General features: G+C 62.1%; 1 protein-coding gene across 6 annotated transcripts in view; it reads left to right on the top strand.

The window, feature by feature from the left end:
• The window catches only part of TNS3 (tensin 3), a 104,435-nt gene extending 77,976 nt beyond the window's left edge, over positions 1-26,459 (top strand). For 4 of the 6 annotated variants that reach the window (XM_037041056.1, XM_037041058.1, XM_037041057.1 and 1 more), the window contains 13 exons: positions 74-246; positions 987-1,290; positions 13,803-13,941; positions 14,046-14,689; positions 15,275-15,364; positions 17,586-17,717; positions 18,266-18,361; positions 18,881-18,958; positions 19,778-19,855; positions 24,437-24,605; positions 24,842-24,910; positions 25,039-25,065; positions 26,090-26,459. In XM_037041056.1, the coding sequence (XP_036896951.1) occupies positions 74-246; positions 987-1,290; positions 13,803-13,941; positions 14,046-14,689; positions 15,275-15,364; positions 17,586-17,717; positions 18,266-18,361; positions 18,881-18,958; positions 19,778-19,855; positions 24,437-24,605; positions 24,842-24,910; positions 25,039-25,065; positions 26,090-26,234 (2,144 nt within the window). In that variant the 3' untranslated portion in view covers positions 26,235-26,459. The remainder of the gene's footprint in view (positions 1-73; positions 247-986; positions 1,291-13,802; positions 13,942-14,045; positions 14,690-15,274; positions 15,365-17,585; positions 17,718-18,265; positions 18,362-18,880; positions 18,959-19,777; positions 19,856-24,436; positions 24,606-24,841; positions 24,911-25,038; positions 25,066-26,089) is intronic. The other 2 variants (XM_037041060.1, XM_037041059.1) reach the window with 2 other exon arrangements.
• The last annotated feature ends 515 nt before the right edge of the window (positions 26,460-26,974 follow it).

Here is a 26,974-nt window from a genome sequence, read left to right as displayed (position 1 = left end):
GCCTGAGCAGAACTGAAAGTCCAGGGTGTCCCAGAGAAATTCCAGAGGCAGCCCCACATGTCTCTCCTCACAGGCCCCTTGGGGGACGAACCACTGCGGGGAAGGTTCCGGAAGCTGAGCCTCGGGCAGTATGACAACGATGCTGGGGGGCAGCCAGCCTTCTCCAGGTGTGGGTGGGGGAAACCCACAGGTGCAGAGCAGGCTCCGAGCCTGGTGCCTTTCCTGTCTCCAACTGATGCCAAAGAGGTACGGCCACGCCCATCCAGAGCCCCGTCCCCGAGAGCAGGGCCCCCCCCGTACCTGCCATCGCACAGACAGGGCTCCACCTGAGATGCAGGTGTGTGGTCTGCTCAGTCTGGGTGACTCCCGGCCACATGGCCACCTGAGCCTTTGCTCGGACTTTGAGCAGGGCTGAGGAGTGGAGCCGTGGACACGTTTGAGGTCAGGGGTTGTGGGAGGGAAGTCAGCAGCAGCAGAGGAGATCAAAACCCTCAAAGTCACCAGGCAGCCCAGCCGCCATCCAGTCTTTAGGGGCCACGGAGGGAAGCAGGACACAGGGGTCAGCATGGGCATGGGGCCTCGTGGGCGAGGGGTGCTAGGGAACGTCACAGAGCCAGCACCTGCCAGGTAGTGCAGTGAAGGCTGCCACCCAGAACTGAAGTCTGGCCAGCGAACCCCACACTAGGAGCTCTTTAAAATTCGGGTTTCGCTTACTCTCAGGGTGGAGAGTACGGACGCTGAACAAACCAGAAAAGAGTCCCTCTAGGTCCTAACACGAGTGAACTCCATGCGAGCGTCCGGGGCTGTCCTGCCTGCCTGCCTCCACCTGTGTTCCATGCATGGGGCGTTTTCACGCACCTGCAACCGTTTGCAGCTCGAGAGGGTTCCTTGCCTGCTCTTTGTGGGCAGCTGCTGTGCTCCCTGTCCCCTCGCTGAGTGTGCTGACTTGGGGATGGCCTTCCCCTGACCCACTGTGTCTCTTTCAGACGGTGCTGGCTGGGTATCCCCCAGACCTGGATGGGGCTGATGGCAGGGTCTTCTCTCTGAGCAAGAGCAGCAGCAGTGAGTCCACACCGCCCACACCAGCGTTCCCAGTGTCCCCACAGACCCCGTACGGTGAGGAAGAAGCAGAGCTCCCCCCTCGAGTCCCTGGCCTGCCCTCAGGGAGGACCCCGGGGCAGCCGCCTGCTCTGCTATCTTTTCCAGTGACCACACCCCCGCACCACCCAGTGTTCAGCCTGCCCCGGCTGCAGACCGGCAGCACTGGCAGTCTGTGCAGAGCAGCTCACGGTAAGCAGCCCGCCTCCTCTCCTGGGTCATATGCCCTGTCCGAGGGCATGAGGGTGGCTCTCACCAGGGCAGCAGTAGGGACACACTGTGCTGCCCACTGGGTTGGCATCGGCAGTGCGTCTCCGCCTGGCACCCAGCAGGGCCGTCCGTCTGCCAAGTCCGTCTTCATGGTTCTAGGGCTGTAGATGACGCTTGGTGCACAGACCATGGGGGTTAGGCTGCCACCTTTCTTCACAGGGTGTCGGACCCGACTGGAGAGGGGTGGGGGCATGGCTGCACCTGGTCCTGCCAGGTGGGCAGGTCGTGGGCGATGGGGCTATTCCCACAGACCCACTGGTCTGTAGCTCAGCATTTCAAAGGACGCAAACACAGGGCACTGGCCCCATCCACCCGCACACCCCATCCCAGAGCAACAGCTGCTGGCGGCTGATTCGAATGGGCTGGGTCTGGCTGGAGCCCAGCCGGTCCCGGGGCAGCAAGGCCAGGCCCTGCGGGGGCAGGCGGCCGGAGGGTCCCAGGAACACCTGCCTGCCCAGGCGGCGTGGCCACATCTCTCAGCCAGCACTGGGAACCAGCTGGAGGCCCTGCAGCAGGTGGGTGGCCAGGCACAGGCGGTCACCCGGGAGGGCTCTCACCAGTATCTAAAGGAGAACAGACATGATCCCCCAGAAGGGCACGCGGCCCAACTTATTTTGCGAGGCTGGTGCCGTCCCCAGTCACAAACCAGGCCCTTGAAGCTGCTTTCAGAGGCCAAAACGAGCAGAGTTTGCCATAGGCAGGAAGCAGAGGGGAACCCACAGTGCCTGGGGAGGCGGGGCAAGCGCTTTGAGGCAACGCCTTGCCTTCGTTTCCTTTGATTTTGTGTTGAAGCTACCACTCTACAAAGCTCGACACGTGAAATGTTTCCCTCGGGCGCTCGCTTTCCTTCCTGTGCCCGACCCGCTTCTCTGGAAACTTCGTGAACTTTTCATGAGAATGTTTGCGTTGGGACTGAACGCCCGTGCAGGGGGACACGGGTGACATTCGCAGGCAACCTCAGTGACTCTGTGTCTGCAGAAGCTGAGAGGTGGGTCCAAGTGCATGTATGACATGGCGTGTTCACATTCAGTCCACATGTGTCTGTGCAAAGGAAGCACACAGGTGACTGGGGGCCTGAAGGTACCGGCGTGGAGCCTGCTGCGCCCCACCAGGTCACACACAGCACAGGAGAGTGGGCCACTTGCAACCATATTTTAAAAGGAGGGGCAGGGGTGGGTGGGTAGGCAGAGTCTTCGGGCAGCCTGGGCCCGTGCCAGTGTGGTCAGCCGTCGTGGTCAACAGATGCAACTCTGAGAGCATGAGAGGATGGCCCATGACCTGACACCTCAGCCACAGCCGGCCACCGGCTGCGTCCCCGCCTGAGTGGCTGTTTCCCAACCCTGGAGAAGGCCATCTTCTGTCTGCTTGCTTTGGGCTTAGAGGCACTTGTGTCCCTCTTTCTCTACCAGCTCACATGGCCCCTCTGGTGGGCTGTTCTGGAATCTCAGCACAGAACCGTCTTTCCCCTGTGCAGCCAGCAGGTGTCAGCGCTTGTTGTGGGAGCCAGTCCAGGGGCAGTGGGCCCCGGGCTCTGGGTGGCGGGCACAGGGGCCTGAGCTCTGCACCTTGAAATATCTTGTAAACTTGAGGGCCCTGCCTGTGTGGCCCCGAGGGACAGTCTCAGAAATGGAGAGAGACTTCAGCTGGTGCCCATGAAGATTTGAGAAGCAGCTTGTCAATCCCAGACCTTGTCTTCAGTGAAGCCACCCAAAGCCACGCTGGTTCTTGAGACAGCAATCTGTCCTGGGGTGAGGACATGGTTAGCCAGGGCCTAGGTCCCGGCTGTGGGAATCTGGCGTCCACAGTTTGGCCAGTGCTTGTTCCTGGGCAGGATGGGGTGGCGTGTAAAACTCAGGGTGTTTCCCTTCTGGAAGCACCCGTCAGTGCCTCTTGGAGTTCACTTTCCTTCTGAAAGCCTGCTGCACCCCGGCCTCGCATCCCGGCTCGGTGGGCGATGTGCACCCACTGCCCCTCAGCTGCACCCCCTCCCCGGCTCCAAGCGCCACGCCCTGCTGCAGCCACTGGGAGAGAGTTTGGGTGGTGAGACCTGAGAAGGATCGGCCGTCCCCAGTCACTGGGGGACATGGGGTGTAGATGTATCCGCTGGCTCTTGCCCTTTGTTGCTGGCTATGGCCCTGCCTGGCTGGGGCCTTTGGGGTGCTTTCGGTATGACCTGGTGGCCCCAGATGAGGGAGCCTCCCTGACAGGTGCCCTGGCCAAGCGCCCAGGGCAGGCGTAGCATGTCTGTTTCACACCCATCTTGTCGCATTTGAGGTCTCACGGACACAAGATGGCACACACACCTGCATGTGTTCGCGGTTGTGCCTGGTTATGGCGTCTGGTTCTCTGAGCACTTACACGCATGCACATGGAGAAGAAAAGTGAGCTGGTGAAAAACAAAAAGCCAGAGAAATGAAAGTTTCGTAATGTGGACACAGGAGGCCCTTTGCACCAGCACACGCTCGACCGGGCGCCGCCATGGCGGGTCACGAGGACAGAGACGGGTGTGACCAGCTGCTGGGCTTCAGCTCCATGCAGAGCCAGCGGTCGGAGCAAAGGCCATGCAGTGGCTTCTGTCTGTCTGGAATTCTTCTCTGCAGAGCATGTGGCGGCCTCTCAGCAGGCCCCGCAGGGCACCCCCACCCCGGCATGGGGGGTGGGGTAGCAGAGGGGCCCGTGGGCTCCTGTCTGATGCCTGGCCGTTGGGGGGCTTCCTCAGATTCCTCTGGGGCTGCAGAGCTCTTGCTGAAGTCACAGGTGCCAGTCACAGAGGCCCCTGACCCAGACCCCACCCTCCAGCGCCCATGGGAGAAGCCCGTCTCCCCCATCCCCCGAATGCACACTCGAGGCCCCAAGCTCCCGTGCTCGACCCTGCACCAAGTGCTGAGCGTGCCCTGCGACGGCCCCTGGTTGGGAGAGCCTTGGTGCCCTTTCACTGCAGGGCCCCCAGCAGGCAGGGTATGAGGAAGTGACGGGGCACGGGCTGCACCAGGACCCCACGGACCACTGGGCTCCTGGGGGCCAGGAGTCTGGGAGGCTCTTTCAGACAGTCCAAGTAAGGCCTTAGCAAGGCAGGGACAGGAAGGGGCAGCCCCTGAGAATGCCACGCCCTGTGTCTGCACCCTCTACAGGTGCCTTTGGCTGACAGTTCTGCCTCCATGACCCCCCAGCCCCCACAGTCACACCTCAGACCACAGGCCTTCCTGAGGTCTCTCCCTGTCTTCCTCCTCCCTCTTCTCTCCTCCCTTCCCTTCTTTCTCCATGAGGCTGCAGCCGCACCAAGGGGAGGCAGAGCCCACCCTGGGAGTGCCATCTGCCCATCTGTCCCAGAGCTTCCTGGGCCTGGTGGCTCAGCACTCCCCTTCCTCTCCGTCCAGGGGCATTGGGCCATGAGAAAGGCCGAGCCATCCTCTGCTGAGTCTGCATTTCCGGCAGGATCCTCTCTGCCCAGAGAAACAAACATGTAAACTGTGCACAGGAAGGGCCCTGTGCGACCTCAGGGGAGGGTCCAAGGGATCTCTCTGGCCTGCAGCCTAGAGGCGGCCAAGGTTTCCGGTGAGGAACCTCCTGGTGAAGGACATGTGCCTGTCGGCCACCCCCCAGATGACGAGTGGGTCGCAGGTTGCATGGGGCTGGTCAGCCGCCCAAGTGGAAGCCTGTGCATGTATGCCTGCCTGGTTTCCTTTCCGATGTGCTGGAGGCCATGCGGGCCTGTGGTCCAGGAAGGGACATCCTGGAGGGGTGGGCATGGGCTGCTCTTGCAGGAGAGTGTTAGGGTTTGGTGGTGGCGTGGGACTGTGGCCAACCCGTGAGGCTCCAGGGGCAAGCATGTGCTGTACACCGCACGTGGTGGCTATGTGCCCAGGGATGTGCCGTCCGCTCAGGGCTCCCACTAGGAAGGTGGCAAAGGGACAGCCCTGCCTCTCCAGTCTCGAAGACTCGTCCTGTCCCATTGCAGCCCAAGAGGAGGGGAGCACACCCTCCCAGTGCTCCACGTCCTCTGAAAGTGTGGGGCCATTTGAAAGGGGCTTTGAAGGCTGTCCAGGAGTTCTTTGCCAGTTGGCTTAAGGGTTGTTGGCCTTTCAGCCAGAGGGAGGAACATGAGAGAGAAGAGGGCAGACAGGACCAGGGTGCATTTAGAGCCACCAGCAGCCTAGCGGTGGCAGGGGCTGCAGGTGTGGAGATGGGTGTCTGGGGGTCGGGGCTGGGCAGAGCTCACCTGGGCAGTGAGGGACCCATAGGGTTGAACAGTCAGTGACAGCAGGGAGGTCCCCTGCACTCCTGGGCAGGGCTGGAGGGAAGGGGCTCGGGCTGGTGGCTGGTGGCAGATGTGAGGTGACACCCCACCCTCCGTCCTGGGGGTAGGGACAGGGTGTGGACCTTAGCCGTCTGGGTGCAGAGCTGACCAGGGGCTCTGGCGGGTGCTGGAGGCTTCTGCCCCGTGGGTGTGGGATCCCAGGGAAGCAGACCCAACTTCTGGGGAGGCAGCCATCCCAGGCCAGTTTGGGTATCTCCCCAGGAGTGGCCACTTCCCCTGTGCCAACTGCTTGTCCCTTCAGAGACACTGGCCCGGGAACTGGCAGTGTTGGAGGGTTTCAGCGGGGTTTGTGGAGGGTTTCGGCCGGGAGTTTGAAAGAGACTAAAGGGAGGGAAAGGAAAAGAGGGGAAGGAGCGAAAAGGAAGCAAACTAAGCAGCTGAGCGAGGCGGAGCCGCCGCCTAGAGGCACTGACTGGGCTGGCCCGCCCACCGTAGCCCCAGGCCACGCTGCGGTCCAGACTCCCCCCCAACCCAACCAGTTCTCCCGCCGCCCTCTGAATGGGCCTCCAGGGAGGTGGCCGCCCAGCGCCCCGCCCCGGCTCCCCGGGGACACCAGGATCCAGAGTGGCCCTGCCCCGGTGGGTGTGGGACGCCGCTCCCCACACAGGGCCACCGGGCGTAAGCCCTCGGAGCCCCTCCGCCCAGGCCACAACGTCTTGGGCCCTTCCGTGGATGGAGCCACCCCTGGCGGGCCCAGGTGAGCAGCACTTAGTCCCCAGCCAGCAGCCGTTGGCCAGGCCGGTGGCCAACGCTGAAACCTGATCTCCGGGTGGTGGGGGAGGGGATGCAGGGGGTGGGACAAGCTGGGCTGCCGGGTGGAGAGCCAGGAAGCTGGGGGATGGGATTGGGAGGAGGGCGGCTCTTTTCAGTGTCCCTGTCACTAAGTGGCGGCCCGGACCCGGAGACTCTGGGGCCCGATGCTGCACTACTCCAGGCCGAGGCCGCGAGGTGAGGAAAGGCTGGCTCACAGATGTGCGGCTTGCCAGGCGGTGGCTTCCCGGCGCAGCACATTCTTTTGCTGAAATGGAGAAAACGCAGGAAAATGCGCTTACCCCAAGCCAGGGCGGTGCTGTCCATCCCAGTGGCCACACAGTCCCTGGGGGGCCTGCCCTGGGTCCTCCTGCGCCGCCTCCTGGAGAAGCTAAAAGCACGCTTAAGCAGCCAAGTAGGGGTTTCAAACTGAGATGCTGCGGCCTGACGCCCCCACCCCCTGCACCAACAACGGGGGCAGAGGGAGGGCTCCACACAAGCCTGGGACCACCACACAAGTCCTCCAGCCCCAAAGTGACCTGCTGCGGTTCTGGAGGGAAGAGTCTGGGCCCTTCCCTGAGTCTCACCTCTGACCTCTCCAAGGTGAGACGTGCCCCCCCCCACCCCCGCCCCGGTTCAGAGCCAGGTCTGAAGGCTGTGTGGGCAGGGCCCAAGGCTGGGAGTGGGAGGCTGCATAGGGCCTTTTGTGCCCTTAAACTGGGCTCTCAGGGGACCCTGGGCCACCATAGCACGTGTGGTTTTCCTGGAAAGATGGGAGCGAATAACAGGGAGAGAGCGGGAACCCCAAAACACTGTTGTGAAAAGTGGTGTGATGGCCGGAAGGCAGACCCCAGCGGTCTGGGGTCGCCTCCTCACCCCTTCCAGCCAAGCGCCCATGAGCTCCCCCTAGGCCCCGGGTCCCCCTGCAGCTGCACGGAGCCGGCGAGTGTCCACACGCCTCCTGCCATGCTCCTGCGCTGGGGGCCAGAGTGGTCACCGTAGTCCCCGACACGTGTTCTCAAGTCCAGGCTGTTGCCGAGGGCCGGGCTGTTCTTCCAACCCCCCCGGGGTGAGGTGAGAGGCACGTAGGCACATATACCCCAAGAGAGGCAATTCTCAGCCTTGAGCACAGGAGGCGTGGTGGCTGGCGGGACCACTCTGGCCCAGCTTTCTGTGCGAGTCTGGGCTTTCCACGTGGTCGAAGCCCAGTGTGCCAACTCCCGGAGCACCTTCCTCATCCCGGTCCCATTAGGCAAAGATGGGATGTGGGGAAGGGCAGTCACTCAAGGGCAGGTTTAGTTTATAAAGTTAGGGTGGCAGACCTCCCTGGTGGAGACTGGGGTGTCTCCTGGGGGCAGTACCCCAGTTTGTGGGGCTGAGGTGGCCTCTGCATGGGTTCCTTCCCCTGGCCTTTCAGAGTGGGGGCTGCCATGGGTGAGTGGGCACCCTTGGGTGGTGATTCAGCCCGGTGAGGCCTGCGAGGGGCTCAGCCCATTGCCGGGCGCTCAGCCCGAGGTGACTATCTCTCTGGTTTCCATCACTCTTCTCTCTGTGAAGTCATCACGTGTGACGGAACCAGGGTGTCAGCGCAGGGCAGACCATGCAGGGAGGGTGGGGAGCGAGCTCGGTGGGGCTCCCCACATCGCTAAGCGGGGAGCTGCCTTCAGAGCGTCAGCTGCTCCCTCAGCGCTGCACTGGGGCCAGCGTGGCTCCTGCGGTGCTGGGCGTGGCCTGCGGGGCCGCTCTGGGGCCCCTGGCTCCTGCATTGGGGCGGGTAAGGGTGCACTGCCTTTCCTGTTCCCTGCCCTCAGGTTCCCTTCCTGTAGTTCTATAAAGACTTTATTCATTTATTTTAGACAGAGGGGAAGGGAGGGAGAAAGAGAGGGAGAGAAACGTCCATCAGTTGCCTCTCGAACCCGCCCAGGCTAGGACCGAACTCGCCACCCGGGCCTGTGCCCTGACCCGGAATCGGACCAGTCACCTTTGGGTTTGCTGGGGGACACCCAGCCTGCAGAGCCACACTGCTCAAGGCAGACACCCTCAGAAAAGCACAAACCAGTGGAGGATGGTCACGTTCCTGGGTGGGAAGGCAACGTCCTCAAGGTGGCAGAGCTTCCCAGCGTCACCTCAGGTTTCACCAGGCTTCGCTCTCCGCCAGCAGCGTGTCCCCGTGGCACTCGATAAAGGGGCCAAGAATCAGGGCAGCGAGGGACCGGCAAAGCCAGCAGGCAGGGAGGGCCAAGCCCAGAGTGACAGGGGCTGAAGTCAGGAAGGCAGGGCGGCGCTGGCTTCCCGAGCGGGCACACTGAGACCCCGAGCTTTAGCTCCAGGGCGTGTTGGACGTGGCGCGCACACCCTGACCAGGGACCTCACCGAGGCCATTATCCGTGATGTGTCGGTCATTTAGGATGGACGCTTGCCTTTCCTGAAGTCACATGTCATGACTCTCTGGGTTCCCACTGGCAGAATCCAGCCTGAGATGCCGCCCGTGCAGGAGGGTGGGGAGCGAGCTCGGTGGAGCTCCCCACATGGCTAAGCGGGGACTTGCGGTGCGAGTCCCGCAGTCCAGAGCCATGGTCAGCATCCTAGGGGAGCTGTCGTGGTCCTGGGGAGAGACACGCTGCAGGGGAGGGCCCTGACGGAGGAAATGCCTCAAAAACAGCAGGCGCACGCTCCTTGGGTGCTGAGAGGTTGGGGGTCAAGGGAGCTGTGTTGCTGGAATCCTCTTCAGGAAACAGGGTTCTCCAGGCACAAAGAGACCGCCTGGGCTTCGGGGCACCCCCACTCTCAGGCTGAGTCTCCACACGCACCCTTGGCCAGGGGGCCATCGTCCCAGAGAAGAGCTCCTCAGGGTCACCAGTTGGCGCCCTCACCAGTCCCCAGGCCCCACCACAGTCAGCGTGTGTCCTTGTCCCACGTCTAGAGGACGTGTCCCCAGGTCTGGTGGGAATCCTGCCCGGAGGGGGGCCTTGGGACTCCTTGTCCTGTGACAGGCCAGCTGTGGGCCTGGAGTTGCCCGGGCACCTGTCCCAACCCGAATCAGGACAGGTCGCCCCAGGCCTTCCGCTGACAGCTCGTCTGCTCCTGTCACTCTTGAGGCCAGCGTCCAGGTGACTCCAACCCCTGCCCCTGTCATCGCCAGGTAGTTCCCGGGGCTCTCCGTCCACGTGGGCAGCATTTTCTCTGCGGTTCTATGACTTCCCTAGGGGACACAGTCTCTGCTCCCCTGTGGCACCGTCCGAGGGGATAGTTCTGACCCACAGTCCCCACCGGCTGGAGGCCGCTGGGCAGCAGCAATCTGTCACCGAGGCTGCCTCTGCTGTGAGTCCCAGTCCCAACTCAGCCCAGCTGAGAGAGTGGGGGGGGGGAGCGGGACCCAGACCCCGCCCNGTTCTATGACTTCCCTAGGGGACACAGTCTCTGCTCCCGTGTGGCACCGTCTGAGGGGATAGTTCTGACCCACAGTCCCCACCGGCTGGAGGCCGCTGGGCAGCAGCAATCTGTCACCGAGGCTGCCTCTGCTGTGAGTCCCAGTCCCAACTCAGCCCAGCTGAGAGAGTGGGGGGGGGGAGCGGGACCCAGACCCCGCCCAAGCGGGTGTGTCAGACTCAGGGAGTGTGAGGACCAGGGGTTCGAGACAGGGCAAGTGCTGCGTGTTCCTCCCAAGGGGACAGGTCAAGTGCACAAAGAGGGGATGGGAACGTGGTGCCGGGGGCAGCCCAGGGAAGGCGGGGGGCATGTGTTGGTGGAGACAGAGGTCAGCGCTGCAGGATGATGTGCTTGCTGGAGGGACACAGTGCCAGCCACGTGGCAGTGCGAACGTGCCTGGTGCTGCTGTGCACGCTCCACAGTGACGAAGGGAGGAAAGGATGTCCAAGTGTGCGAAGGGGGAGTTTCTGGACTCAGATCTGGGGTCACGAGGCCTCTGCCTGCCCCCAGTGCCCCAGCACTGTGGGCCAGCCCCTCCTCAGACCTGGGTGCTCTGGGCACCCTCAGCACCTCCAGCCCCAGCGTGGCTCCTCTCTGCCAGCAGGAAGGAGGTGTGTCCCCAAGGGCCACGGCCCCTCATGCGGGAAGACGCTGGTGCCCGCAGGTGCTGGGGGCTTGCTCAGTGAAGCTGAAGTGTGGGAACTGGTGGGAACAGCTGCTGGGAGGGACAGAACTGTCCCCTGCGTCCACCTTAGCACTCCCAATGTGGCACCGCTGAATGGGAGGGAGTGTGTCTTCTGCCAGCTGGTGTGAGTCAGACCTCAGCAGGGAAATGGGACGTCTCCCATCATGGTCCCGATCGTCATGAATGGTTCCGTTGGCATTTTCGGTTCTTTCCTGTCATTGGGTGAAAGGGAAATGGGTGACAGTCGGGACCCTCAGTCCTGTGCTGGCTGAGTGCACTGCCTCCCCACCAGGGAAGGAGAAGCTTCCAGAAGCCAAGGCATTCCTGGTGGTCCCTGGGAATGGCGAGTTGGCACTGCAGTACACAGCGCACTGTCCAGTCAGGATGGGAGGTTTTCTACGAGAAAGGACTGGAAGCCGAGAGAGGGCTTCCAGAGAATGCACAGACGTGACAGACAGACGTAGGTGACAGATGGGAGGAAGGCTGGGGGAAAGAAGAAAGTCACTCCTTCAAGTGTGTTAGGGATGAAGTAGGCCTGCGTGTTACGGGTCAAAGGTCGAGGCTGGCCTGAACCCGTTTCTTTAGGTGGACGGGCCAGTGTGATCTTGCCCTCAGTCAGATTCATTTTATTTCTAGTTACAGGTCATGCAAGAAGTTCAGTGGTCACTTGTAGTTATTAACAGTAGTTGATACACGAGTGAGTGATTTGTATGCCTTTGTAAGTTTTTTTTATGTCACCGGGCAGTCAGGGCTATGTTGATTTTTATGTGTGTTTGGTTATAAAGGTCACATGCCCTGACTTTTGCTAGCGAGTTCTGGATTCTGCGTCTGGGATCCAAGTCACACCCTGGACAAACCTGAGGTCGGGGCCCTGCCCCCGTTTTTACTCGGGCTGCCCCCCACTCGCAGGTCTGGGCCTCAGGCGGGGCAGCAGGCTGGGAGGACCCAGAGCCCGCGGGTTCCCTCTCTTCCTGTTAACCTCCAGCCCGGTAAACAGTGCGCAGCAGGAGCCGCCGTCATCCGGCCCCCACGGGCCTCCTCCGTCAGGAGCATAAAAATAGGCCTGGTGGAGCGGACGACGACCCGCCCGCACCCTTGCTCTGGGGACAGGAAGTGCAGGAAGGGGAAGCCATCCGCCAGGAGGGACAGGGCACCCCTGTCCCACAGGCCAGGGCACCAGCTGGCACCCGGGAAAACCTGGAAGGGATGGGGTCAGAGTCCCACAGGCAGTAGGAGCGGGAGAATGAGAGGGACCTGCGGGGGTGGGGGAGGCCGGGGGCTGTGTGGGGGCGCTGAGAGAAGCACCTGCTGGGCCCTGGTGAGGCCATGCCTCCCAGTCGGGGCCGTGGCCCAGGGAATGTGTGATGACCCCAGAGCCCCTCGTGCCCTTGGGGCAGGACCGGTGTGCCCACAGCGGCATCCAGAGTGGAGACGTTTGGAAGCCTCACGCAGGAGGCAGCTTCCACAAATGTCACCTGCAAGACCCCCTCACCGCCTGGCAACCTCATCCTCGGTGATCGCCTATGGGCCTCCTGCTGGGTCCAGAGCCGAGAAAAGAGGCCTGGCCCCCAGGACAGGCTGCAGGGCCACGGACAGTCGTCCTTCTAGAAACTTCACCCTCAGTTTAACTGAACAGCCAGTGTGACAAAAACAGCCACCCTGACCTCCGCCCGCTCTGAGGCAGGCACAGGTCCAGACTGCGGAGTCCCCGCAGCAGGGACAGTGGCCGGTGCCTGCATCTCTGAGAGTGAAGGGCAAGCCCCAGTCCCACCCCACCCGAGGCCACATGCCTGCTGGGCGGGTGTCAAGGGCCATGATCTGCATCTCGAAGGACCCACGGCCTGGGCTGGTGGGACAAGGGGCCAGGAAGCCCGAGCCTCAGTGCCCAGGGCCTCGGCTACCTGCTTCTGGGAAGAAGGGGTAAGTGCCAGGGCCCCCCGGCCAGGGGCGGAACAGACCTCTGTGAGCGCTCGGCGCTGAGCTGTGAACTGGCCTGCTGTCTCCACCTCCAGGGACAGGCCACAGGGTGAGGGGCAGGGCTCCGCCCCGCTTGGGGGGGTGGCAGGAGCTCCACAGGAGGGGGGAGGGCCAGAGGCTCTTGCACAAGGATGGAAGGGTGGATGGACTGTGGGTGGAGAGACATAGATAAATGATAGGTGGGTTGTTAGATAGGAAAGCAGATGGACAGACAGGCAGATGGAGGCAGGTCCTAGAGGAATGTGCCCCCAGGGAGGACAGGATGTTCTCTCAGGCAGACTTAGGCCCATCAGGGCTGACCTGCTGTGGGCCCTGTGGGGGCCCCTCCTCCTAGGCAAGTTCCTGTGGTTCGTCCTAGCCCCGGGCCAGACACTCAAACCTGGGCTTCCCCCTGGCCCCTCGGCAGCACCACATTCCTGGTTCCCAGCCTTGCTCACTTCCTCTGAGCTTGGGAGTCAGATACCTCCCGGGGATGGTGCCCTGGTGTTTCAGCCCCTTCTCTTACCCCTTTTCTCTGAGCCATGGGCCCTTCAAGTCCTGGCTGCCTTGGTAGTTCTGAACCCCAGCTTTGAGCTCCCTAGAACTGCAGGATGGCCACAGCCTGATCTTGGGTTCTGAGCATCCAGCATTCCTCAGGCTCCCCAGGGGCACAGGCTGTGGCTGTGGAGCCACAGCCACACCATCCACTGGGCCATCTCTGTCCCAGGACCCAGACTCCTGAGCGACACGGAGTTTCCTTAACACCCCTACTAGTCAGTCTGCCCTTGCTTTACCACAGAACCACCTCCAATGGTATTCGATTGACCATGGTAGGTCCGTCCCGTCCTCAAAGCTTACTTTTTGAAAAAGGCAGGCTGCAAAACACCCAGAAACCACGCAATCGCTGGGCCAGGGCAGCGAGCCTCTTGTCAGGGGAGCGTACGAAACTCCGTGGAGCGTGGGGCTGGGCATCCCACGGTCAGGTGTCCAAGGCCCCCGCTCTCATCCTCTGCATGGTGGGGCCAAGCAGGGTGGTTTGCACCTTGCAGGTGAGGACACCAGTGGGCAGGGCCACACTGGAGGTGGCAGGCGTGCCCGGGAAGCATGGGCCTCAGGTGTGAGCCAGGTGATTGACAGGCACAGAGGGGGGAGTTGCCGCCAGGCTGATGTCGGGGACCTGAGTGTGGAAGGTACAGCAGGTGCAGCCGGGGCACCTGCTTCAGCAGCAAGAAGTGACACCATTCCTCACAGATGAGGGGAGTAACTGGGTCCCTCTGTTCTCCTGTCCTGCTACAGAACCCCGAGGCTGCCCCGAGGTCCTCGGTCACTCCGTGGGGATGTCAGAGAGCCCCGCTGGGCCCAGACCCTCGGCACCACCCTTCCCACGGGCGTTCATGTCCTGTGCCAGCAGCAGCCCCGGATCGAAGAGGGACAGGTGGGCAGGGGCCTGTTCCTGGGAGGGGGGACGCCTGTGACCTGGGCTGTGTTTCACTCATGTGCTGCCTCGGGTTCGCTCTGACTGGTGTGTCTCCCGAACAGCTCCCCATCTGCTGAGCCCCAGTGGGCGGACACCGGCCCGAAGCCCACGCTGGCCCTGCTGGGGGGCAGCCGGTCCCCAGGAAGCCTGCTCAGCACCAGCGAGTTCCAGGATGGCCCCAGCCCTGGGCGGCCGCTTCTCCCACCTGCCGAGCTCCAGGCCTCTCTCCATAGCCACTCACTGTCACTGGCGGAGCCCCCGGAAGCTCTGAGCCCCCCGAGCAGCCAGGCCTTCCTGGGCTTCAGTACAGCCCCTGTGGGAAGCTCTGTGGGAACTGGCCTGCCCCCTGGGGAGGACCCGGGGGCCCCACCGGCCAGCTCCCAGGGAGCACCCCAGCCCCTCAGCACCCTGCGGGCAGCCACAACAACTGTTGACAATGGCTTCCTGCCGCACGGCTTTCTCCTGGCGTCACCCGGGCGCAGCGGCCACCACAGCCCGGTCCTGCAGGGCCTGGGCCTGCCTGTCCCTGGGCAGCCCCCCCTTCCAGAGAAGAAGCGGGCATCTGAGGGGGACCGCTCCTGCGGCTCTGCCTCACCCTCCTCCAGCGGCTTCTCCAGCCCCCGAAGCGGGAGCACCGTGAGCATCCCCTTCCCCAACGTGCTCCCGGACTTCTCCCGGCAGCCGGAGGCCCCGGCCCTTTCTCTGGGTACGTGTGTCTCCTGGGGTGGGGGGCCTATGTACCCTCAGGCACTCAGGAGGGACCCCTGGGGTCACACGGGGCCTGGGAGGCAGCATGATCTTTTCTGCTGTGCTGCACACCCTGGAGACATGTTCCAGTGTCTCGGGCTTTTCCTACATCCAAGCCCAATCCACCAACCCAGCCCTTCCCCTGCCTCAGCTTCTGGGTCTGCCCACACTGGATGCACCCCGATAGCCAAAACACGGGCATTTCTCCACCCACTCGGCACCAGTGCCCCCCAGAAATACCTTTGTTTTATGAACTAAACAACTTCACTTGAAACTTAAGTTGAACCTTTTCGTGTTACAAGAGGGAGGTCCTGGCACCAGGAAGCACAGCCTCGTTCTGTGCCGTCTGCCGCCATGGTGCTAGATTGTCCGCAGAGCCCCCTCTGGTGCTGCGCTGCTCTGTCTCGCGCCCCCTACCCCCACCAATGAGAGCCCTTCCCCAGATACCCCATTCGCGCCCCTGGGGGCCTCCGATCCTCAGTCCCCTGGACAGTAATCGCATGGTAAACAGTGCTCCTCACAGTGACAGTTCTAATTTCGGTGGCAGGTGACCTGGGTGACAAGCACATGTCGGTGAGCTTCGTGCAGGACACCTCCAAGTTCTGGTACAAGGCGGACATCTCCCGAGAGCAAGGTGCGTGGTAGGTGGGGCCAGGAGGCCTTGGGGGCTGTGCCTGGGATGGAGGTTTCAAAGCAGGACTATACCCCATTACACGCCTGGGGGTGCTGCATCCGAAGCTGGGTCCTCGGGAGGGGCCACCTGGAACAGGCACCGCCGTGCTCTTTCCAGCGTGCAAGGCGTGGTTTCCAAGGACTTCCCCTGGCCCAGCCCAAGGCCTGGCCAGTCACAGTTGCAGGCAGTGGCAGGAGACACCCCCCAGCATATGTCCAGGGCGGGGGGTCAGGAGGAAGGACAGAGGTCTCCCCGCATCACTTCACTCACACCCCTGCGTGAAGGAACTGGCTGGCTTGCACACATGCTGCCGGTGTCTGGGGGGGGGCGCTCAGGCAGCTGGGAAAGTGAGGTCACCCATGGCTTCGGCCAGCTCAGTCACCTGTCACTTTTTACAGGAAGGTGAGCAAATGAGGAGTCCACAAAGGGGCTGAGACGGGATCCCCCTGGGCTGACCAGTAGCCATCCCCTCAGCAGGACTTGTGGTCCCCACAACCTGCTGGCCCAACTCACAGGGCCTGCTCTTCCAAGAGAGGCTATGACTCAGCCACATGGGGCCTGTCTCTCCCAGGTGTCACTCAGAGGATGGCGTGTGACCAGCCCAGAGCCTGGGAGACACAGCTGAGGCACCCAAAATTAAGTTCCTTGAGGGCTTTCTGGTGGCAGCTGAGAAGGGGGTGTCAGAGCTTAGCTCGGTGAGGGCAGGTGCCCTAGTCACCGACACCCCCAGGCCACGCGGGGCCCCTCTGTGCCTCAGTCTCAAACTCGGGGTTCCCAGAAACGCTTGCATGCTGAGGCAGGTGGCCACAAACAGCTCTGCCGGCTCCCTCGCTGGAACTCTCTGTCCGGTCAAGCCGGTGATAAACGCAGCATGAATGTGCTTTTCTCCCATGGGCTCAATGACACTGTTGTCACTTAACATGGGGGTGGCCAACAGCCCTGGGACCTCTCGCCTCCTGAATCGGCCTTTGTGGCCAAGTGAACACTGCTGGTCTTGGGCTCCAGGCCCACCCCTCCCTCCCCTGGGGGAAAACACCCCCACCGCCCAGCCAGCGCCCCCCCCCCCCGGGGGGCCTCCGTCTTCAGCACTGACTGTGACACGTGCTAGTTAAACACCTTGTTCTAGACGCTTCTTTGTGGACCCCACCTTCCACCAGGGCAGCCTTGCAGGACAGGGGCGGGGCTGGCCAGGCTGCCCCTGCTGGGATAGCCACAGCTGGTGGGAAGTGGGCAGGGGCGGCCGCAGGCATGTGAGCCACTGGGGTGGGGACCGCTCACCCGACGCACCATGGGTTGGGGTGCCGGTGCCCGGGGGAGCCCCCCAGCCGCCTGCCACTCTCGTGCACAGCTGAGAGGTTCCTTTGGGTGGGGCCTCTCTCGGGACAGCTACCCTGTGACCTGGGAGGCAGTCTTTCCTGTTGAACTTAAAGCGTCATTTGCCAGACATTCTGTGAGGATGAGGCCACACAGACATGTCCTGCAGGCCTGCCTGTGTCACCGTGTGGCAGAGCACTGCCTGTGCACTTGGGCTTAGATGTGACTTAACTGCTGGGATGTGCCTTTCCCATCAGAGAGACAGTGACATTTCAGGAAGATGCAGGAGAGGAACTCCCGAGTCCCTTCTGGAACATAACCTGTCCCCTGTTACTCCCTGGGGCGTTTCTAAGGGGACAGGCTGCAGTCGAACAGAACTGGACACAGCCGTCTCAGCGGCACTCCCTGGGGACTTTTCCGGTCCCACCGTCCCTAGAGGCAACGGGGAGGGGGTCGCTGAGGATGGCTCTGTCCTCCACCCCTGCAGCAGGACACTGAGGCCTCTGCCCGTTGCCCTTGGCACCAGCAGGAGCTCAGTCCCACGGCCTCAGCACGCCAGGCTCACCAGCTTATTCAATACAAAGAGTCTAACGTTGTCCCCAAACTCCCCCCACCAGCATAGAGCTGGCAGCCTCACTCCCGGGCCACCCAGTTTCTGGGGACAGGACCTGGGGGGAGACCAGCCTTCCCCAAAGCCCTGGGCCAAAGGATAGGTCTCTCCACGGAGGTGGAGCACAGTTGTGACTTGAAGCCCAGGCAACCTGCGTCACAACTGGCCCAGTGTGCAAAGGAGGTGGGCATTTTGTTGGGCTCATCATGGGAACACCTGTGTGCCCGGCGGGCCCTCTTGTCTCTCTGCCCCCTCCAGCCATCGCCATGTTGAAGGACAAGGAGCCTGGGTCCTTCATTGTCCGCGACAGCCACTCCTTCCGAGGCGCCTATGGCCTGGCCATGAAGGTGGCCACCCCACCCCCTTCCGTCCTACAGCTGAACAAGAAAGGTGGGTGCCCAGGGGGATGCCCACCCACCCCACGTCTCTTGGTTCTGTGCCTGCCTAGGGGGCGGGGGGCGGCTCAGAACAGTGCTCACGGGTGTTCTTTCCTGGCTGCGTGTCATTAACCTCCTTGTTCTAGAAGGTTAACTCTGTGTAAGTGTCCCATCTTCACCGCTTCGACTGGGTGACCCTCTCACTGTCCAGGATGGGGACAGTGCTGCCAGGCATGCTGTCCCCCTCCGGCCACAGTGACCACGCCCCTGTGCTGGCCGCCCACGTCCCTTTTGTTACTTGAAGGGCTCGCTGTGTGCAGGAGGCTGGTCCCCGCACCCCGGCTAATGTGAGCCTATTGGGCAGCTGTCACCGTTTCATACCTTCTCAAGGAGAGGGCAGTGCCTGCCTGCAGCCTGGCTCCCACGAAGCAGGTGCAGATGTGGCCGCCTCCATGCAGAGTGGCCTCTGCTGCTTGCACTGCCTGCCACACTGGCTCCCGCCCTCCCTCACGCTCGGCTTTTAAAACTTCCTTTTTTTTTCCATTAACTGTCCAACCACAGCGGGAGACCTGGCCAGCGAGTTGGTCCGGCACTTCCTGATCGAGTGCACCTCCAAGGGCGTGCGGCTGAAAGGCTGCTCTAACGAGCCCTACTTCGGTGAGTGGCTGCCCTCGCCTTGTGCGGGGCGGGGCCCGGGGGTGGGGCCAGAGCGGGCCAGGGGCGGGGCCCGCGTGCTTCCCGCCCAGCCGGGTCCTTCAGTCTGGAATCTCGGAGATGCCCCTGAGCTAACGTGACCTGGACACGACACCCTCCTGAAAAGCACCGTGCTGGGGGTAGGAGGGGCGGTGAGGGCAGCTGCCCCACAGGCGCAGGGACCACGCGGCCTCGGTCCCGGCGCAGGACGCCCGGGGCAAGACCTGGACGCCGCCCGCATCACAGGCTGAGGTTCGCTCACACAGAGCAGTGATGATGCACATCTGCTGGAGCCTGTCGCAGCCCCACTCCCCAGCCCTCCCCCGCTCCGCCGAGGTTTTGTACACAGTCCCTCCACGGCGCAGCATGTTAGCTGCCGGGAAGACCGGGCTCTTCCTTGGCGCGGCCCCACAGCTGGCTGGCCTGCTGGGCAGCACCGTCTGCAGGGTCCTGCTAACCCTCGTCCGCGCTTCCGTTCTGCAGGGAGCCTGACAGCCCTAGTGTGCCAGCATTCCATCACGCCCTTGGCCTTGCCCTGCAAGCTGCTCATTCCCGATAGAGGTACACCACCAGGTCCCTGGGACACCCTGGTGCTTGGGGCGGGGCGGGGTGCTCCCCTGTGGTGTGTCAGGCCCGCAGGGTCGGCTTTATAAAGGTCGGGCAGGGAAGCTGGGCTGGGAGGCGCTTCCTCCCTGTACTCTGAGGGTGGTGCCTGACTGGTGCTGACCCCTGAAGGGTGCTGACCAGTGGGCCCGAGTCAGGGACCAGAGAGGTAGCCTCGCTGCACCCACGTCCTCGACCACCTTGTCCCACCCTCGGCTTCTCAAGGGGTCCTGTAGCCCAAACAAATAAGGTGCGGGCACCAAGAGACCCTCAGGGTCCTCAACACTCATCTTTGTGATTCTTCGGAGTCGGCGAAGCGCTGATGCCACTGAGCTTGGTTGCTGGGTGAGCCTCTTTGCTGCCTTCAGGGCTGTTTGAAGGCACCCGGAACAGATGATGGAGAATGGGCACACCCGCAGCGTGACCTGGGAGAGCTGGTGGTGGACGGGGGCCCTGCCCGGCCAAGGGTCCCAGTGCCCTCTGTTCCAGAATGACGAGTCAACCCAGTCCCGGTCAGCGCTGTTTACCTCCATCACAGTCACATCACCCAGGTTCACCTCTCAGAGGTCCGGAGGACACTGGCTGGACCGTGTCCTCCCAGCTCTCTCTCAGAAAGGGACGGGCGCGTCTCTGGGCAGGACCCTCATTGACCAGAGGAAGCCCCAGCTGCAAAGTGTGTCACTGTCTGGGAGTCGGGCACCAGCGTCTTCCGTGGTCGGAAGGTTCTCTGCGGCACCGCACTCAGCCGTGTGTCTCCCTGCTCTTTCTTTCCTGCAGATCCACTGGAGGAAACGGCGGAGAGCTCTCCCCAGACAGCTGCCAACTCCGCAGCCGAGCTGCTGAAGCAGGGGGCAGGTCAGTCCCGGCTGGGTTTCTCGTCCTCGCTCGAGTCACGGTCAGAGGCGGGGTCAGGGCCGCACCCCACCAGCCTTGCCCTCTGTATATTCAGAGGTGTGTTGCATACACGGCTGCTGGGAGGGCAGCGCCCCAGGCTGCCGACACCCCTCTGACACAAACAAGACCAAGTTCAGGAAGATATGTCAAGTTCGGTGTCTGGTTTGGGGGGACCTGCCCCAGCAGCGTGGGTGTGAGAGGTCACGAGATATGACTCCATGAGTCCTCTGGTCAGTGTGACCCCGTCCATATGCCAGCTCTCCCAGGCACTTATTTTTTTACTGATAGTCTTTATTTTCAGAGCAGTTTTAGACTCACAGCAAACCTGAGCAAAAATCACTGAGTTCCCCTGTACCTCGTGGCCCCGGATGCACAGCCTCCCCCCGCCCACCAACACCCCCCACAGGACAGGACATATGTCACAGTTCACGAACCTACACTGGCAGGTTCACCGTCACCCAGAGCCCACGGTTTCTGCCAGGGTCCCTCCTGGTGGTATACATTCTTGGGGGAATGGCGGGGACCCCCACTGCGGTGTCGGCAGCAGCCCCTCCCTCAGCCCTGGGAAACACTGACCTCGCTGCTGTCCACCATGTGGCCTTCCCAGGGCAGCATGGGGCGGGGATCCCGCCATGGGTGGCCTTTCCAACTGCTCCTTCCACTTCGTTGGCCACGTTCAGAACTCCTCCAAGTCCTTCCGTTTCTCTCCAGTGCTCAGTAACGCCCCTGTCTGGACCAACTGCAGTCTCTTTGCCCGTCGCCTCCTGAGGGACATCTCAGTCGCCTCCGAGTTTTGGCAGCTGCAGCCAGAGCCCCGTGCAGTTCTGTGTGGACGCCAGTTTTCAGATCATCAGGGTAGATGCCAGGGAGCGTGGCTGCTGGGCCCTGGGTGCAAGCTTGCTGGATTCTGGAAGGAGTCTCCAGACTGCCTTCAGAAGTGGCGGCTCGGGCTGCACCGGACCAGCCATGAGGGACAGTCCTGTTGCCCTAATCCACCCTTGTCACTTGGGGTTGGGGCGTCGGGCTGTGGCTGCTCTGAGCTGTGCTCTGTGGGGTCTCCTTGTTGTTGAGGTGTGCATTTTCCTGGTGATATCTGAGGTGCAGCATCTTTTCACAGGCTTGTTTGCCAGCTTTTCATCTTCCTTGGTGAGGTGTCTACTAAAGTCTTTGGTCTGTCATTTTTAAAAAGTGGGTGGTTTGCTTTCTTACTGTTAAGTTTGAAGAGTTCTGTTTTGATAGAAGTCCTTTATCGGATGTGTCCTTTGCACACACTTTCTCCCAGTTTGTGGCCTGTCTTCTTTCTCTGGACGGTGTCTCTTGCAGAGTAGGAATTTTGAGTTTTAATGAGACCCAGTTTGCCAGTTCTTTCTTTTTGGGCTGGACCTTGGGTGTTGTATCTAAGAAGCTGTCATTGAGCCCAAGGTCCTCTGGGTTTTCTGCTGTGTCACCCCCGAGGAGTTTCAGAGTTCTGCATTTTGTACTGAGGCCTGCAATCCGTTCTGAGTTGATTTTTGAGTAGGGCATGAGGTCTGTGTCGAGACACATTTTCTTGGCGCGGATGCCAGTGGCCTGGCACCGTGTTGACAAGACCTCTTTGCGTCTTTGTCAGAGAGCAGCCTGCTGTCTGTATTTCTGGGGGGTCCAGTTCCAGGCTCCCTGTCCCCTCCCCTGACCCCTGTGTCCCCCCTCTCGTCAGCACTGCACTGACTCACTTCCTACAGCTTCCTCTAAGTCTGACAGTCGGGTGCAGTCGGCACCCCCACCCCGCCCCATTCCTCTCCTCCAGTGTCGTGTGGCTGTCCTGGGTCTTCTGGCTCCTCCTAAACTCAGGACCCGATGGTCACTCCCTGCCAGTAACCCACTCAGGCTGCACAAGGACCATGTGGGCTGACTGCACCTAGGCCATGGAGAATCTCTCCCCACTTGTTTGGTCTTTGGTGTCTTTGTCAGTTCTGTTGTTTCCCTCACACGGGTCTCGTGTGTGATCTGTTGGGTTTACACCTGGGTGTGGGGGTGCGAGTGTGCAGGCCGTGTTCTCCGCTGGTGTGCAGGAGAGCAGCTGCCTTCTGTGTGCACAGCCCGTGTCCTGCGACCTCGCTGTGATCACTGGTCAGTGTCAGGTCTGGTCACTTGGTAGCATGAGATGCCAGCTCAGTGGTCCAGTTTACGAGGGACGCAGCAGGAGGGGAAAACTCGGAAACCCCGAGTTCCCTTTGGGAGTCTTTTGCGCAGGCGGACGTTCACCGTCGGGCATGGTAGAGGTGGGGGCCAAGGATCTGCCCTGGCGCCCTTGTGGCTGACAAGACAAGCTAGCAAATCAGGACACAGAACTGGGGCTGGAACAGCGGGGCTGCTGCGAGGAGGGGCCCAGCTGTGTCCCAGGAGGCCCGAGCAGTTGGCCAGGCAGGCACAGAGGGACGGGGTCTGGAGGTGGTCACTCAGAAAGAGGTGGGCATCATCCCCAGAGGCGATGGGGACAGAGGTGGCCGAGGATGGCTCTGTCCTCCACCCCTGCAGGAGGACATTGAGGCCCCAGCCCATCCGCCCTCAGCACAGGCAGGAGCTCAGTCCCGTGACCTCAGCACACTGGGTTCACCGGCTCATTCCTGTTTCAATACGATGAGCCTAACATTGTCCCCAAGCTCCCCCGTGGGCATGGAGCCGGCTGCCTCATTCCCTGGCCACCCAGCCCACAAGAGACTGAGGGGGTTTTCTTAAACTAAACCCCTTCATTGTCCCGATTCACTCAGAATCTCCAACTCCCAGACCTGCACCGGTCCTCGGGATTCTGCCAGGCCGGTTCATTGTGGTGAGGTCGGGGGGCTGAGCCAGGAAGACGGGGAGGGGTCGGGCGGCCTGGAGAGCGAGCCGCACTTACTTCTGTCTCCCCTTCCGTCTGACCCTGGGTGTGGGTCTGTGCTGACCCTGAGCCCTCCGTCAGCATTCACAGCCTTGGTTCTGGAGGGGCTCAGTGAGGGCCGTGGCACAGCCCTGAAAAGAGACTTTCTCCCCAGACTCCTGGCGGACTGCCCACGGGGCTCAGTGTTGTGGCTTCACTGGCTGTGTTGTGAAGTGTGTTTTCCGTATGAATACACATTCTTCAAGCTAAGAAAGGAAGACACAAGGGAGAAAGGGAGAATGACCCAGTCGTGGGCCTGGGAGCCACATGCAGACCCCAACTGCTGGCCCCTCATGGGTGTGACAATGTCACCGTGGTTTTGGAGCGTGCTGTGGGGCCCAGTGTCAGCGGCTGAGGGGCAGTCAGTGGGTCGTGCGGCCTGGCTCCCTGGGGTTGGCTGTCCATCCAGCTTGTCTCTAGCATCTCAGGACCTCAGACCCACCGGGAGGCCATGCTCCAAGTTGTTTTCTTCTCTGAATTCTGTGTTGAGGCCTCACGACCCCAGAGTCCCAGACACTGGGGCTGGCTGGGAGCACGAGGACCACTCTCCCTGTGGTCAGGTCACTTTTGTCCACACCAAGTGCCCGATGCTGGGGTGATGACGCTGTCTGCGTGGTGTCACACGGGCATCGCACTTGGCCCCCACGGATGAGAGCACCCCCGGGGGACGGGGCATTGGGGCCAGCCCTGGCTGGGCGCTGCCTGGGAGGAGCAAGCTCCGCAGAGCTGCCCAGGCCTCGCTGGGGGCAGCACCCCTCTGCTTGGGGCAGGCCCCAGACACCAGCCTCCTGCTGCTCATCAGAGGCCTCGGTGACACCACCAGGAAGCCGGGATGCAGGCCCGACCGCCTGTGGCCACCAGCATGCACCCAGTTCACAGGGCGCCGCCTCTGGGGGCCTCACTGCAGCCAGACGAGCACTTTCTCCGTTTCCCTCCTGTGACTGCCTGGCGGCTGCCTGGGAACTAAACTCAGACACTCGCTCTCGTGACCACAAACAGCCTTACACTTTCCAGGCAGCCATCCAGCGCCTGTCCGCATACACACATGCCTTTCATTTCCCCCTTCGAGGCTCTGCACAGAAACGGTTCTTATTCTGCATTTCCCACTGACTGTGGTGGTTCCCACACAGCCACAGTTTCCATGGTAACCTCTGGCTGCTTGCTCAGTGCTCTGTGTGGGGGGTAGTTAACTTCTCTCCGGATTTGGGATGTAAGTTGTTGCCAGCTTTTCCCACTGTGATGCGCCGTGGCTGACATCTTCACCCCCCACCCACCCCACCGTGTCATGGTCGTGTCCCTTGTCCCTTCTCAAAAGCAACACCTCTAGGTCACTGAGTGGGTGCGGGCGTCTGCTGATTCGATAAACGTAGCCAGGTCGTCAGGGAGAGTGGCACCCTGGTGGACGCCCTGTTCTGTGAAAGTACCCATGTCACACTGCCTGCAGGCAGGGGCCCTGGGTGGCCTGTCAGCCCCGAGTCATGGCTGCTCCTGGGTGTGGCCCAGCGGTATGTCCATTCTCCATCCACACGGACTTGGGCTACTCACTCCCCACCCTCAAAACCGGGCAAGGAATGCTTGCCTTCGATGCGCCAGTGGCCATTGCGTGTCCTGCAGACGTGCTGACACCCTCCCCTGCCCTGCAGCCTGCAACGTGTGGTACCTGAGCTCCGTGGAGATGGAGTCCCTCACCGGCCACCAGGCCATCCAGAAGGCCCTGAGCCTCACCCTGGCCCAGCAGCCACCGCCCCTGTCGACAGTCGTGCACTTCAAGGTGTCGGCCCAGGGCATCACCCTGACGGACAACCAGAGGAAGTGAGTGCGACTGTGGACTCCTGTCTGGGCTGGGGCGGGCAGTTCCCGGGCGGCTTTTCTGTACCTGCGTTGCCTCTCCCAGGACACTCACCACTGGCCTCTTCGCGCCTCTACCACTCTGGGGGGCACACGCTCTGCCAGTCTGCAAGCCTCCAGGAGGCGCGTGCGTGGGCTTCCACCCTGGTCCTCGTGGGGGCCGCCCCACACACCATCGTCACCCACTCACATCCCCACAGGCTCTTCTTCCGGAGGCACTACCCCGTGAGCAGCGTCATCTTCTGCGCGTTGGACCCGCAGGGCCGGAAGTAAGGACTTCGTGGCCCGGCGTGTGTGCGTGCATGTGTGTGTGCATGCATGTATGTGCGCATGTGCATCCCTGCCAGCTCAGTTCCTAAAGAAACTAATGTGATTTCCACTCTCTTGAATTCGCCAGGTGGGTTGCGGACGGCGTGGGCTCCAGGTGAGCTGCCAGCACGACCCCACGAGGGGAACTCATGAGGAAGTGACTCAGCGATGCCAGTGGGCTGGGTCTGCACTGTGGGGGCCTGGAGACGTGGTGCTGGGGGCGGGGGGTGGCAGGCACAGGCAGATACGACTTCCCGCCCTTCCCTCTGGAACCTGGGCAGTGCAGGCCGAGTGCATGCCCACAGGGGGACAGCCCCATCACCTGCAGTTGACCTTGGTGATGTCCGGTCACAGCGTCCTCTCCCGGGGGTCCTGCTTCAGAGCCCCTTTGTCTGGGGCTCTGATGAGGGGCTCAGAGGCCACCCGAGCCCATGCTCGGCTGCAGGAGCTGGCTGTGCTCCCACGAGGAGGAGCTGGAATGTGCGACCCCATCGGTGACTCAAGTGCCCTGGGTCGCTCCCTCCCGCGGTGTGGGGGCCGCTAAACTCCAACAAAAAGACCCTTCATGTCTCTGAGGGGGAGAAGGGAGCCTCTGCCGGGGCTGGGGTGCAAACAATGGCAGCGTTGTGCTGGGCCTGGGCTCCCGGACGCCTGCTCAGACTGTGGCTTCAGTTCTTCCGAGAAGTCCCTGCACCCGCTGCCTCCCGCCTCCTCCGCAGTGCAGTCGGCTGGGAGCCCAGAGGAAGGATGGGCCCGTGGGGGTTGGGAGGTGGTGTCTGGGTAGCCGGTGCGTTCATCTGGATCGCAGGAACCACCAATGGGGTGATGGCACCCGCGTGGCCTGTGCTGCCGTCTGGTGTGGCTGCCCGAGGACAAGGATGCAGGAAAGTGGGCTCAGGACCCCACCCCAGCAGCCTCTGCAGGACGGTGCCAGTGTGGGGCAGTGCTGTGGTCCGGGCCCAGCCTCTTGCACTCACCGGCCGGGGTCCTGCCTATGAAGAGGGGGCAGGTATCCCTCTGCCTGGCGCTGTGCCTGGATCGTCTCAGAGGAGGGAGCCGAGGTGGTGGCGGGAAGCGGAGCTCTGGTCCTCTCAGCCTCACTGGACAGGCTGGGACACTCTGACCACCTCTCTTTGCAGAGCCTTTGGGTTCGTGGCCCGGAAGCAGGGCAGCACCTCGGACAACGTCTGCCACCTGTTCGCAGAGCATGACCCCGAGCAGCCTGCCAGCGCCATCGTCAACTTTGTGTCGAAGGTCATGATCGGCTCCCCTAAGAAGATCTGAGCCCTTCCTGGCTGCAGATGCCAGAGAGCTGGGACGGCCAGCCGCATCCCTGCAGTGACCCTGACTTTCCAGCTCCTGCAGCTTCCCCAGCACCACACGGCCCCCCACACCCTTCCTGAGACAGACGGTGCCCATGTCCGTCTGCAGCCCAGCCCTTTCTGGGCAGAAGTGGGCACCAGGTCACCCACCCAGCCCCATGCCCAGGACCTCTCGAGGAAACGAGGGGTCCTCTGTGCCTCCCACGCCAGTGTCTGGGGGGCACCTGGCCCATTCAGCCATGGCCCGACTGCGGAGCATGGCCACCACTGTGGCTGATGCCTGTGGGCCACCACCCTCCCAGGACAGGGACGCACGTGTGATGTGGCTTCATCCAGGTCCTTTCTGAACTCCAGGGCGTGGACAAGGGGATGGTGTGATGACCTCTGAGGACCATGGTGTCACCAAGGGCCGAGAGCCCCAGCCCGACCCAGCAACGGCTCCAGCCTCAAGTCACATCGGGTCCGAAGGAGTGCTGGTTGTAAGGAGAAAGGGTGAAGATGGAAGTAAAATGCCATTTTCATGTACTTTTTTTTTGCCAAGTCACTTGTGATCACATTTATCACTGCGGTCTGCGTGGGTGTCTCAGTGCAGAGGCACCAGGGGAGAAGGTGACACTGTGGACTGGCTCCCGTGTGCCATGACCATCGGAGTGTCTTCTCCAGGCTGCAGGTGACACCCTTTCTGGAGTGGAAGGTTCTGGA

The sequence above is a fragment of the Sturnira hondurensis genome, unplaced genomic scaffold, assembly GCF_014824575.4.
Source record: "Sturnira hondurensis isolate 20B ecotype Veracruz unplaced genomic scaffold, ASM1482457v3 Scaffold0002840, whole genome shotgun sequence".
Lineage (NCBI taxonomy): Eukaryota > Metazoa > Chordata > Mammalia > Chiroptera > Phyllostomidae > Sturnira > Sturnira hondurensis.
Note: the sequence above shows the minus strand (reverse complement) of the source record. Positions and strands in the feature narration are given on the sequence as shown.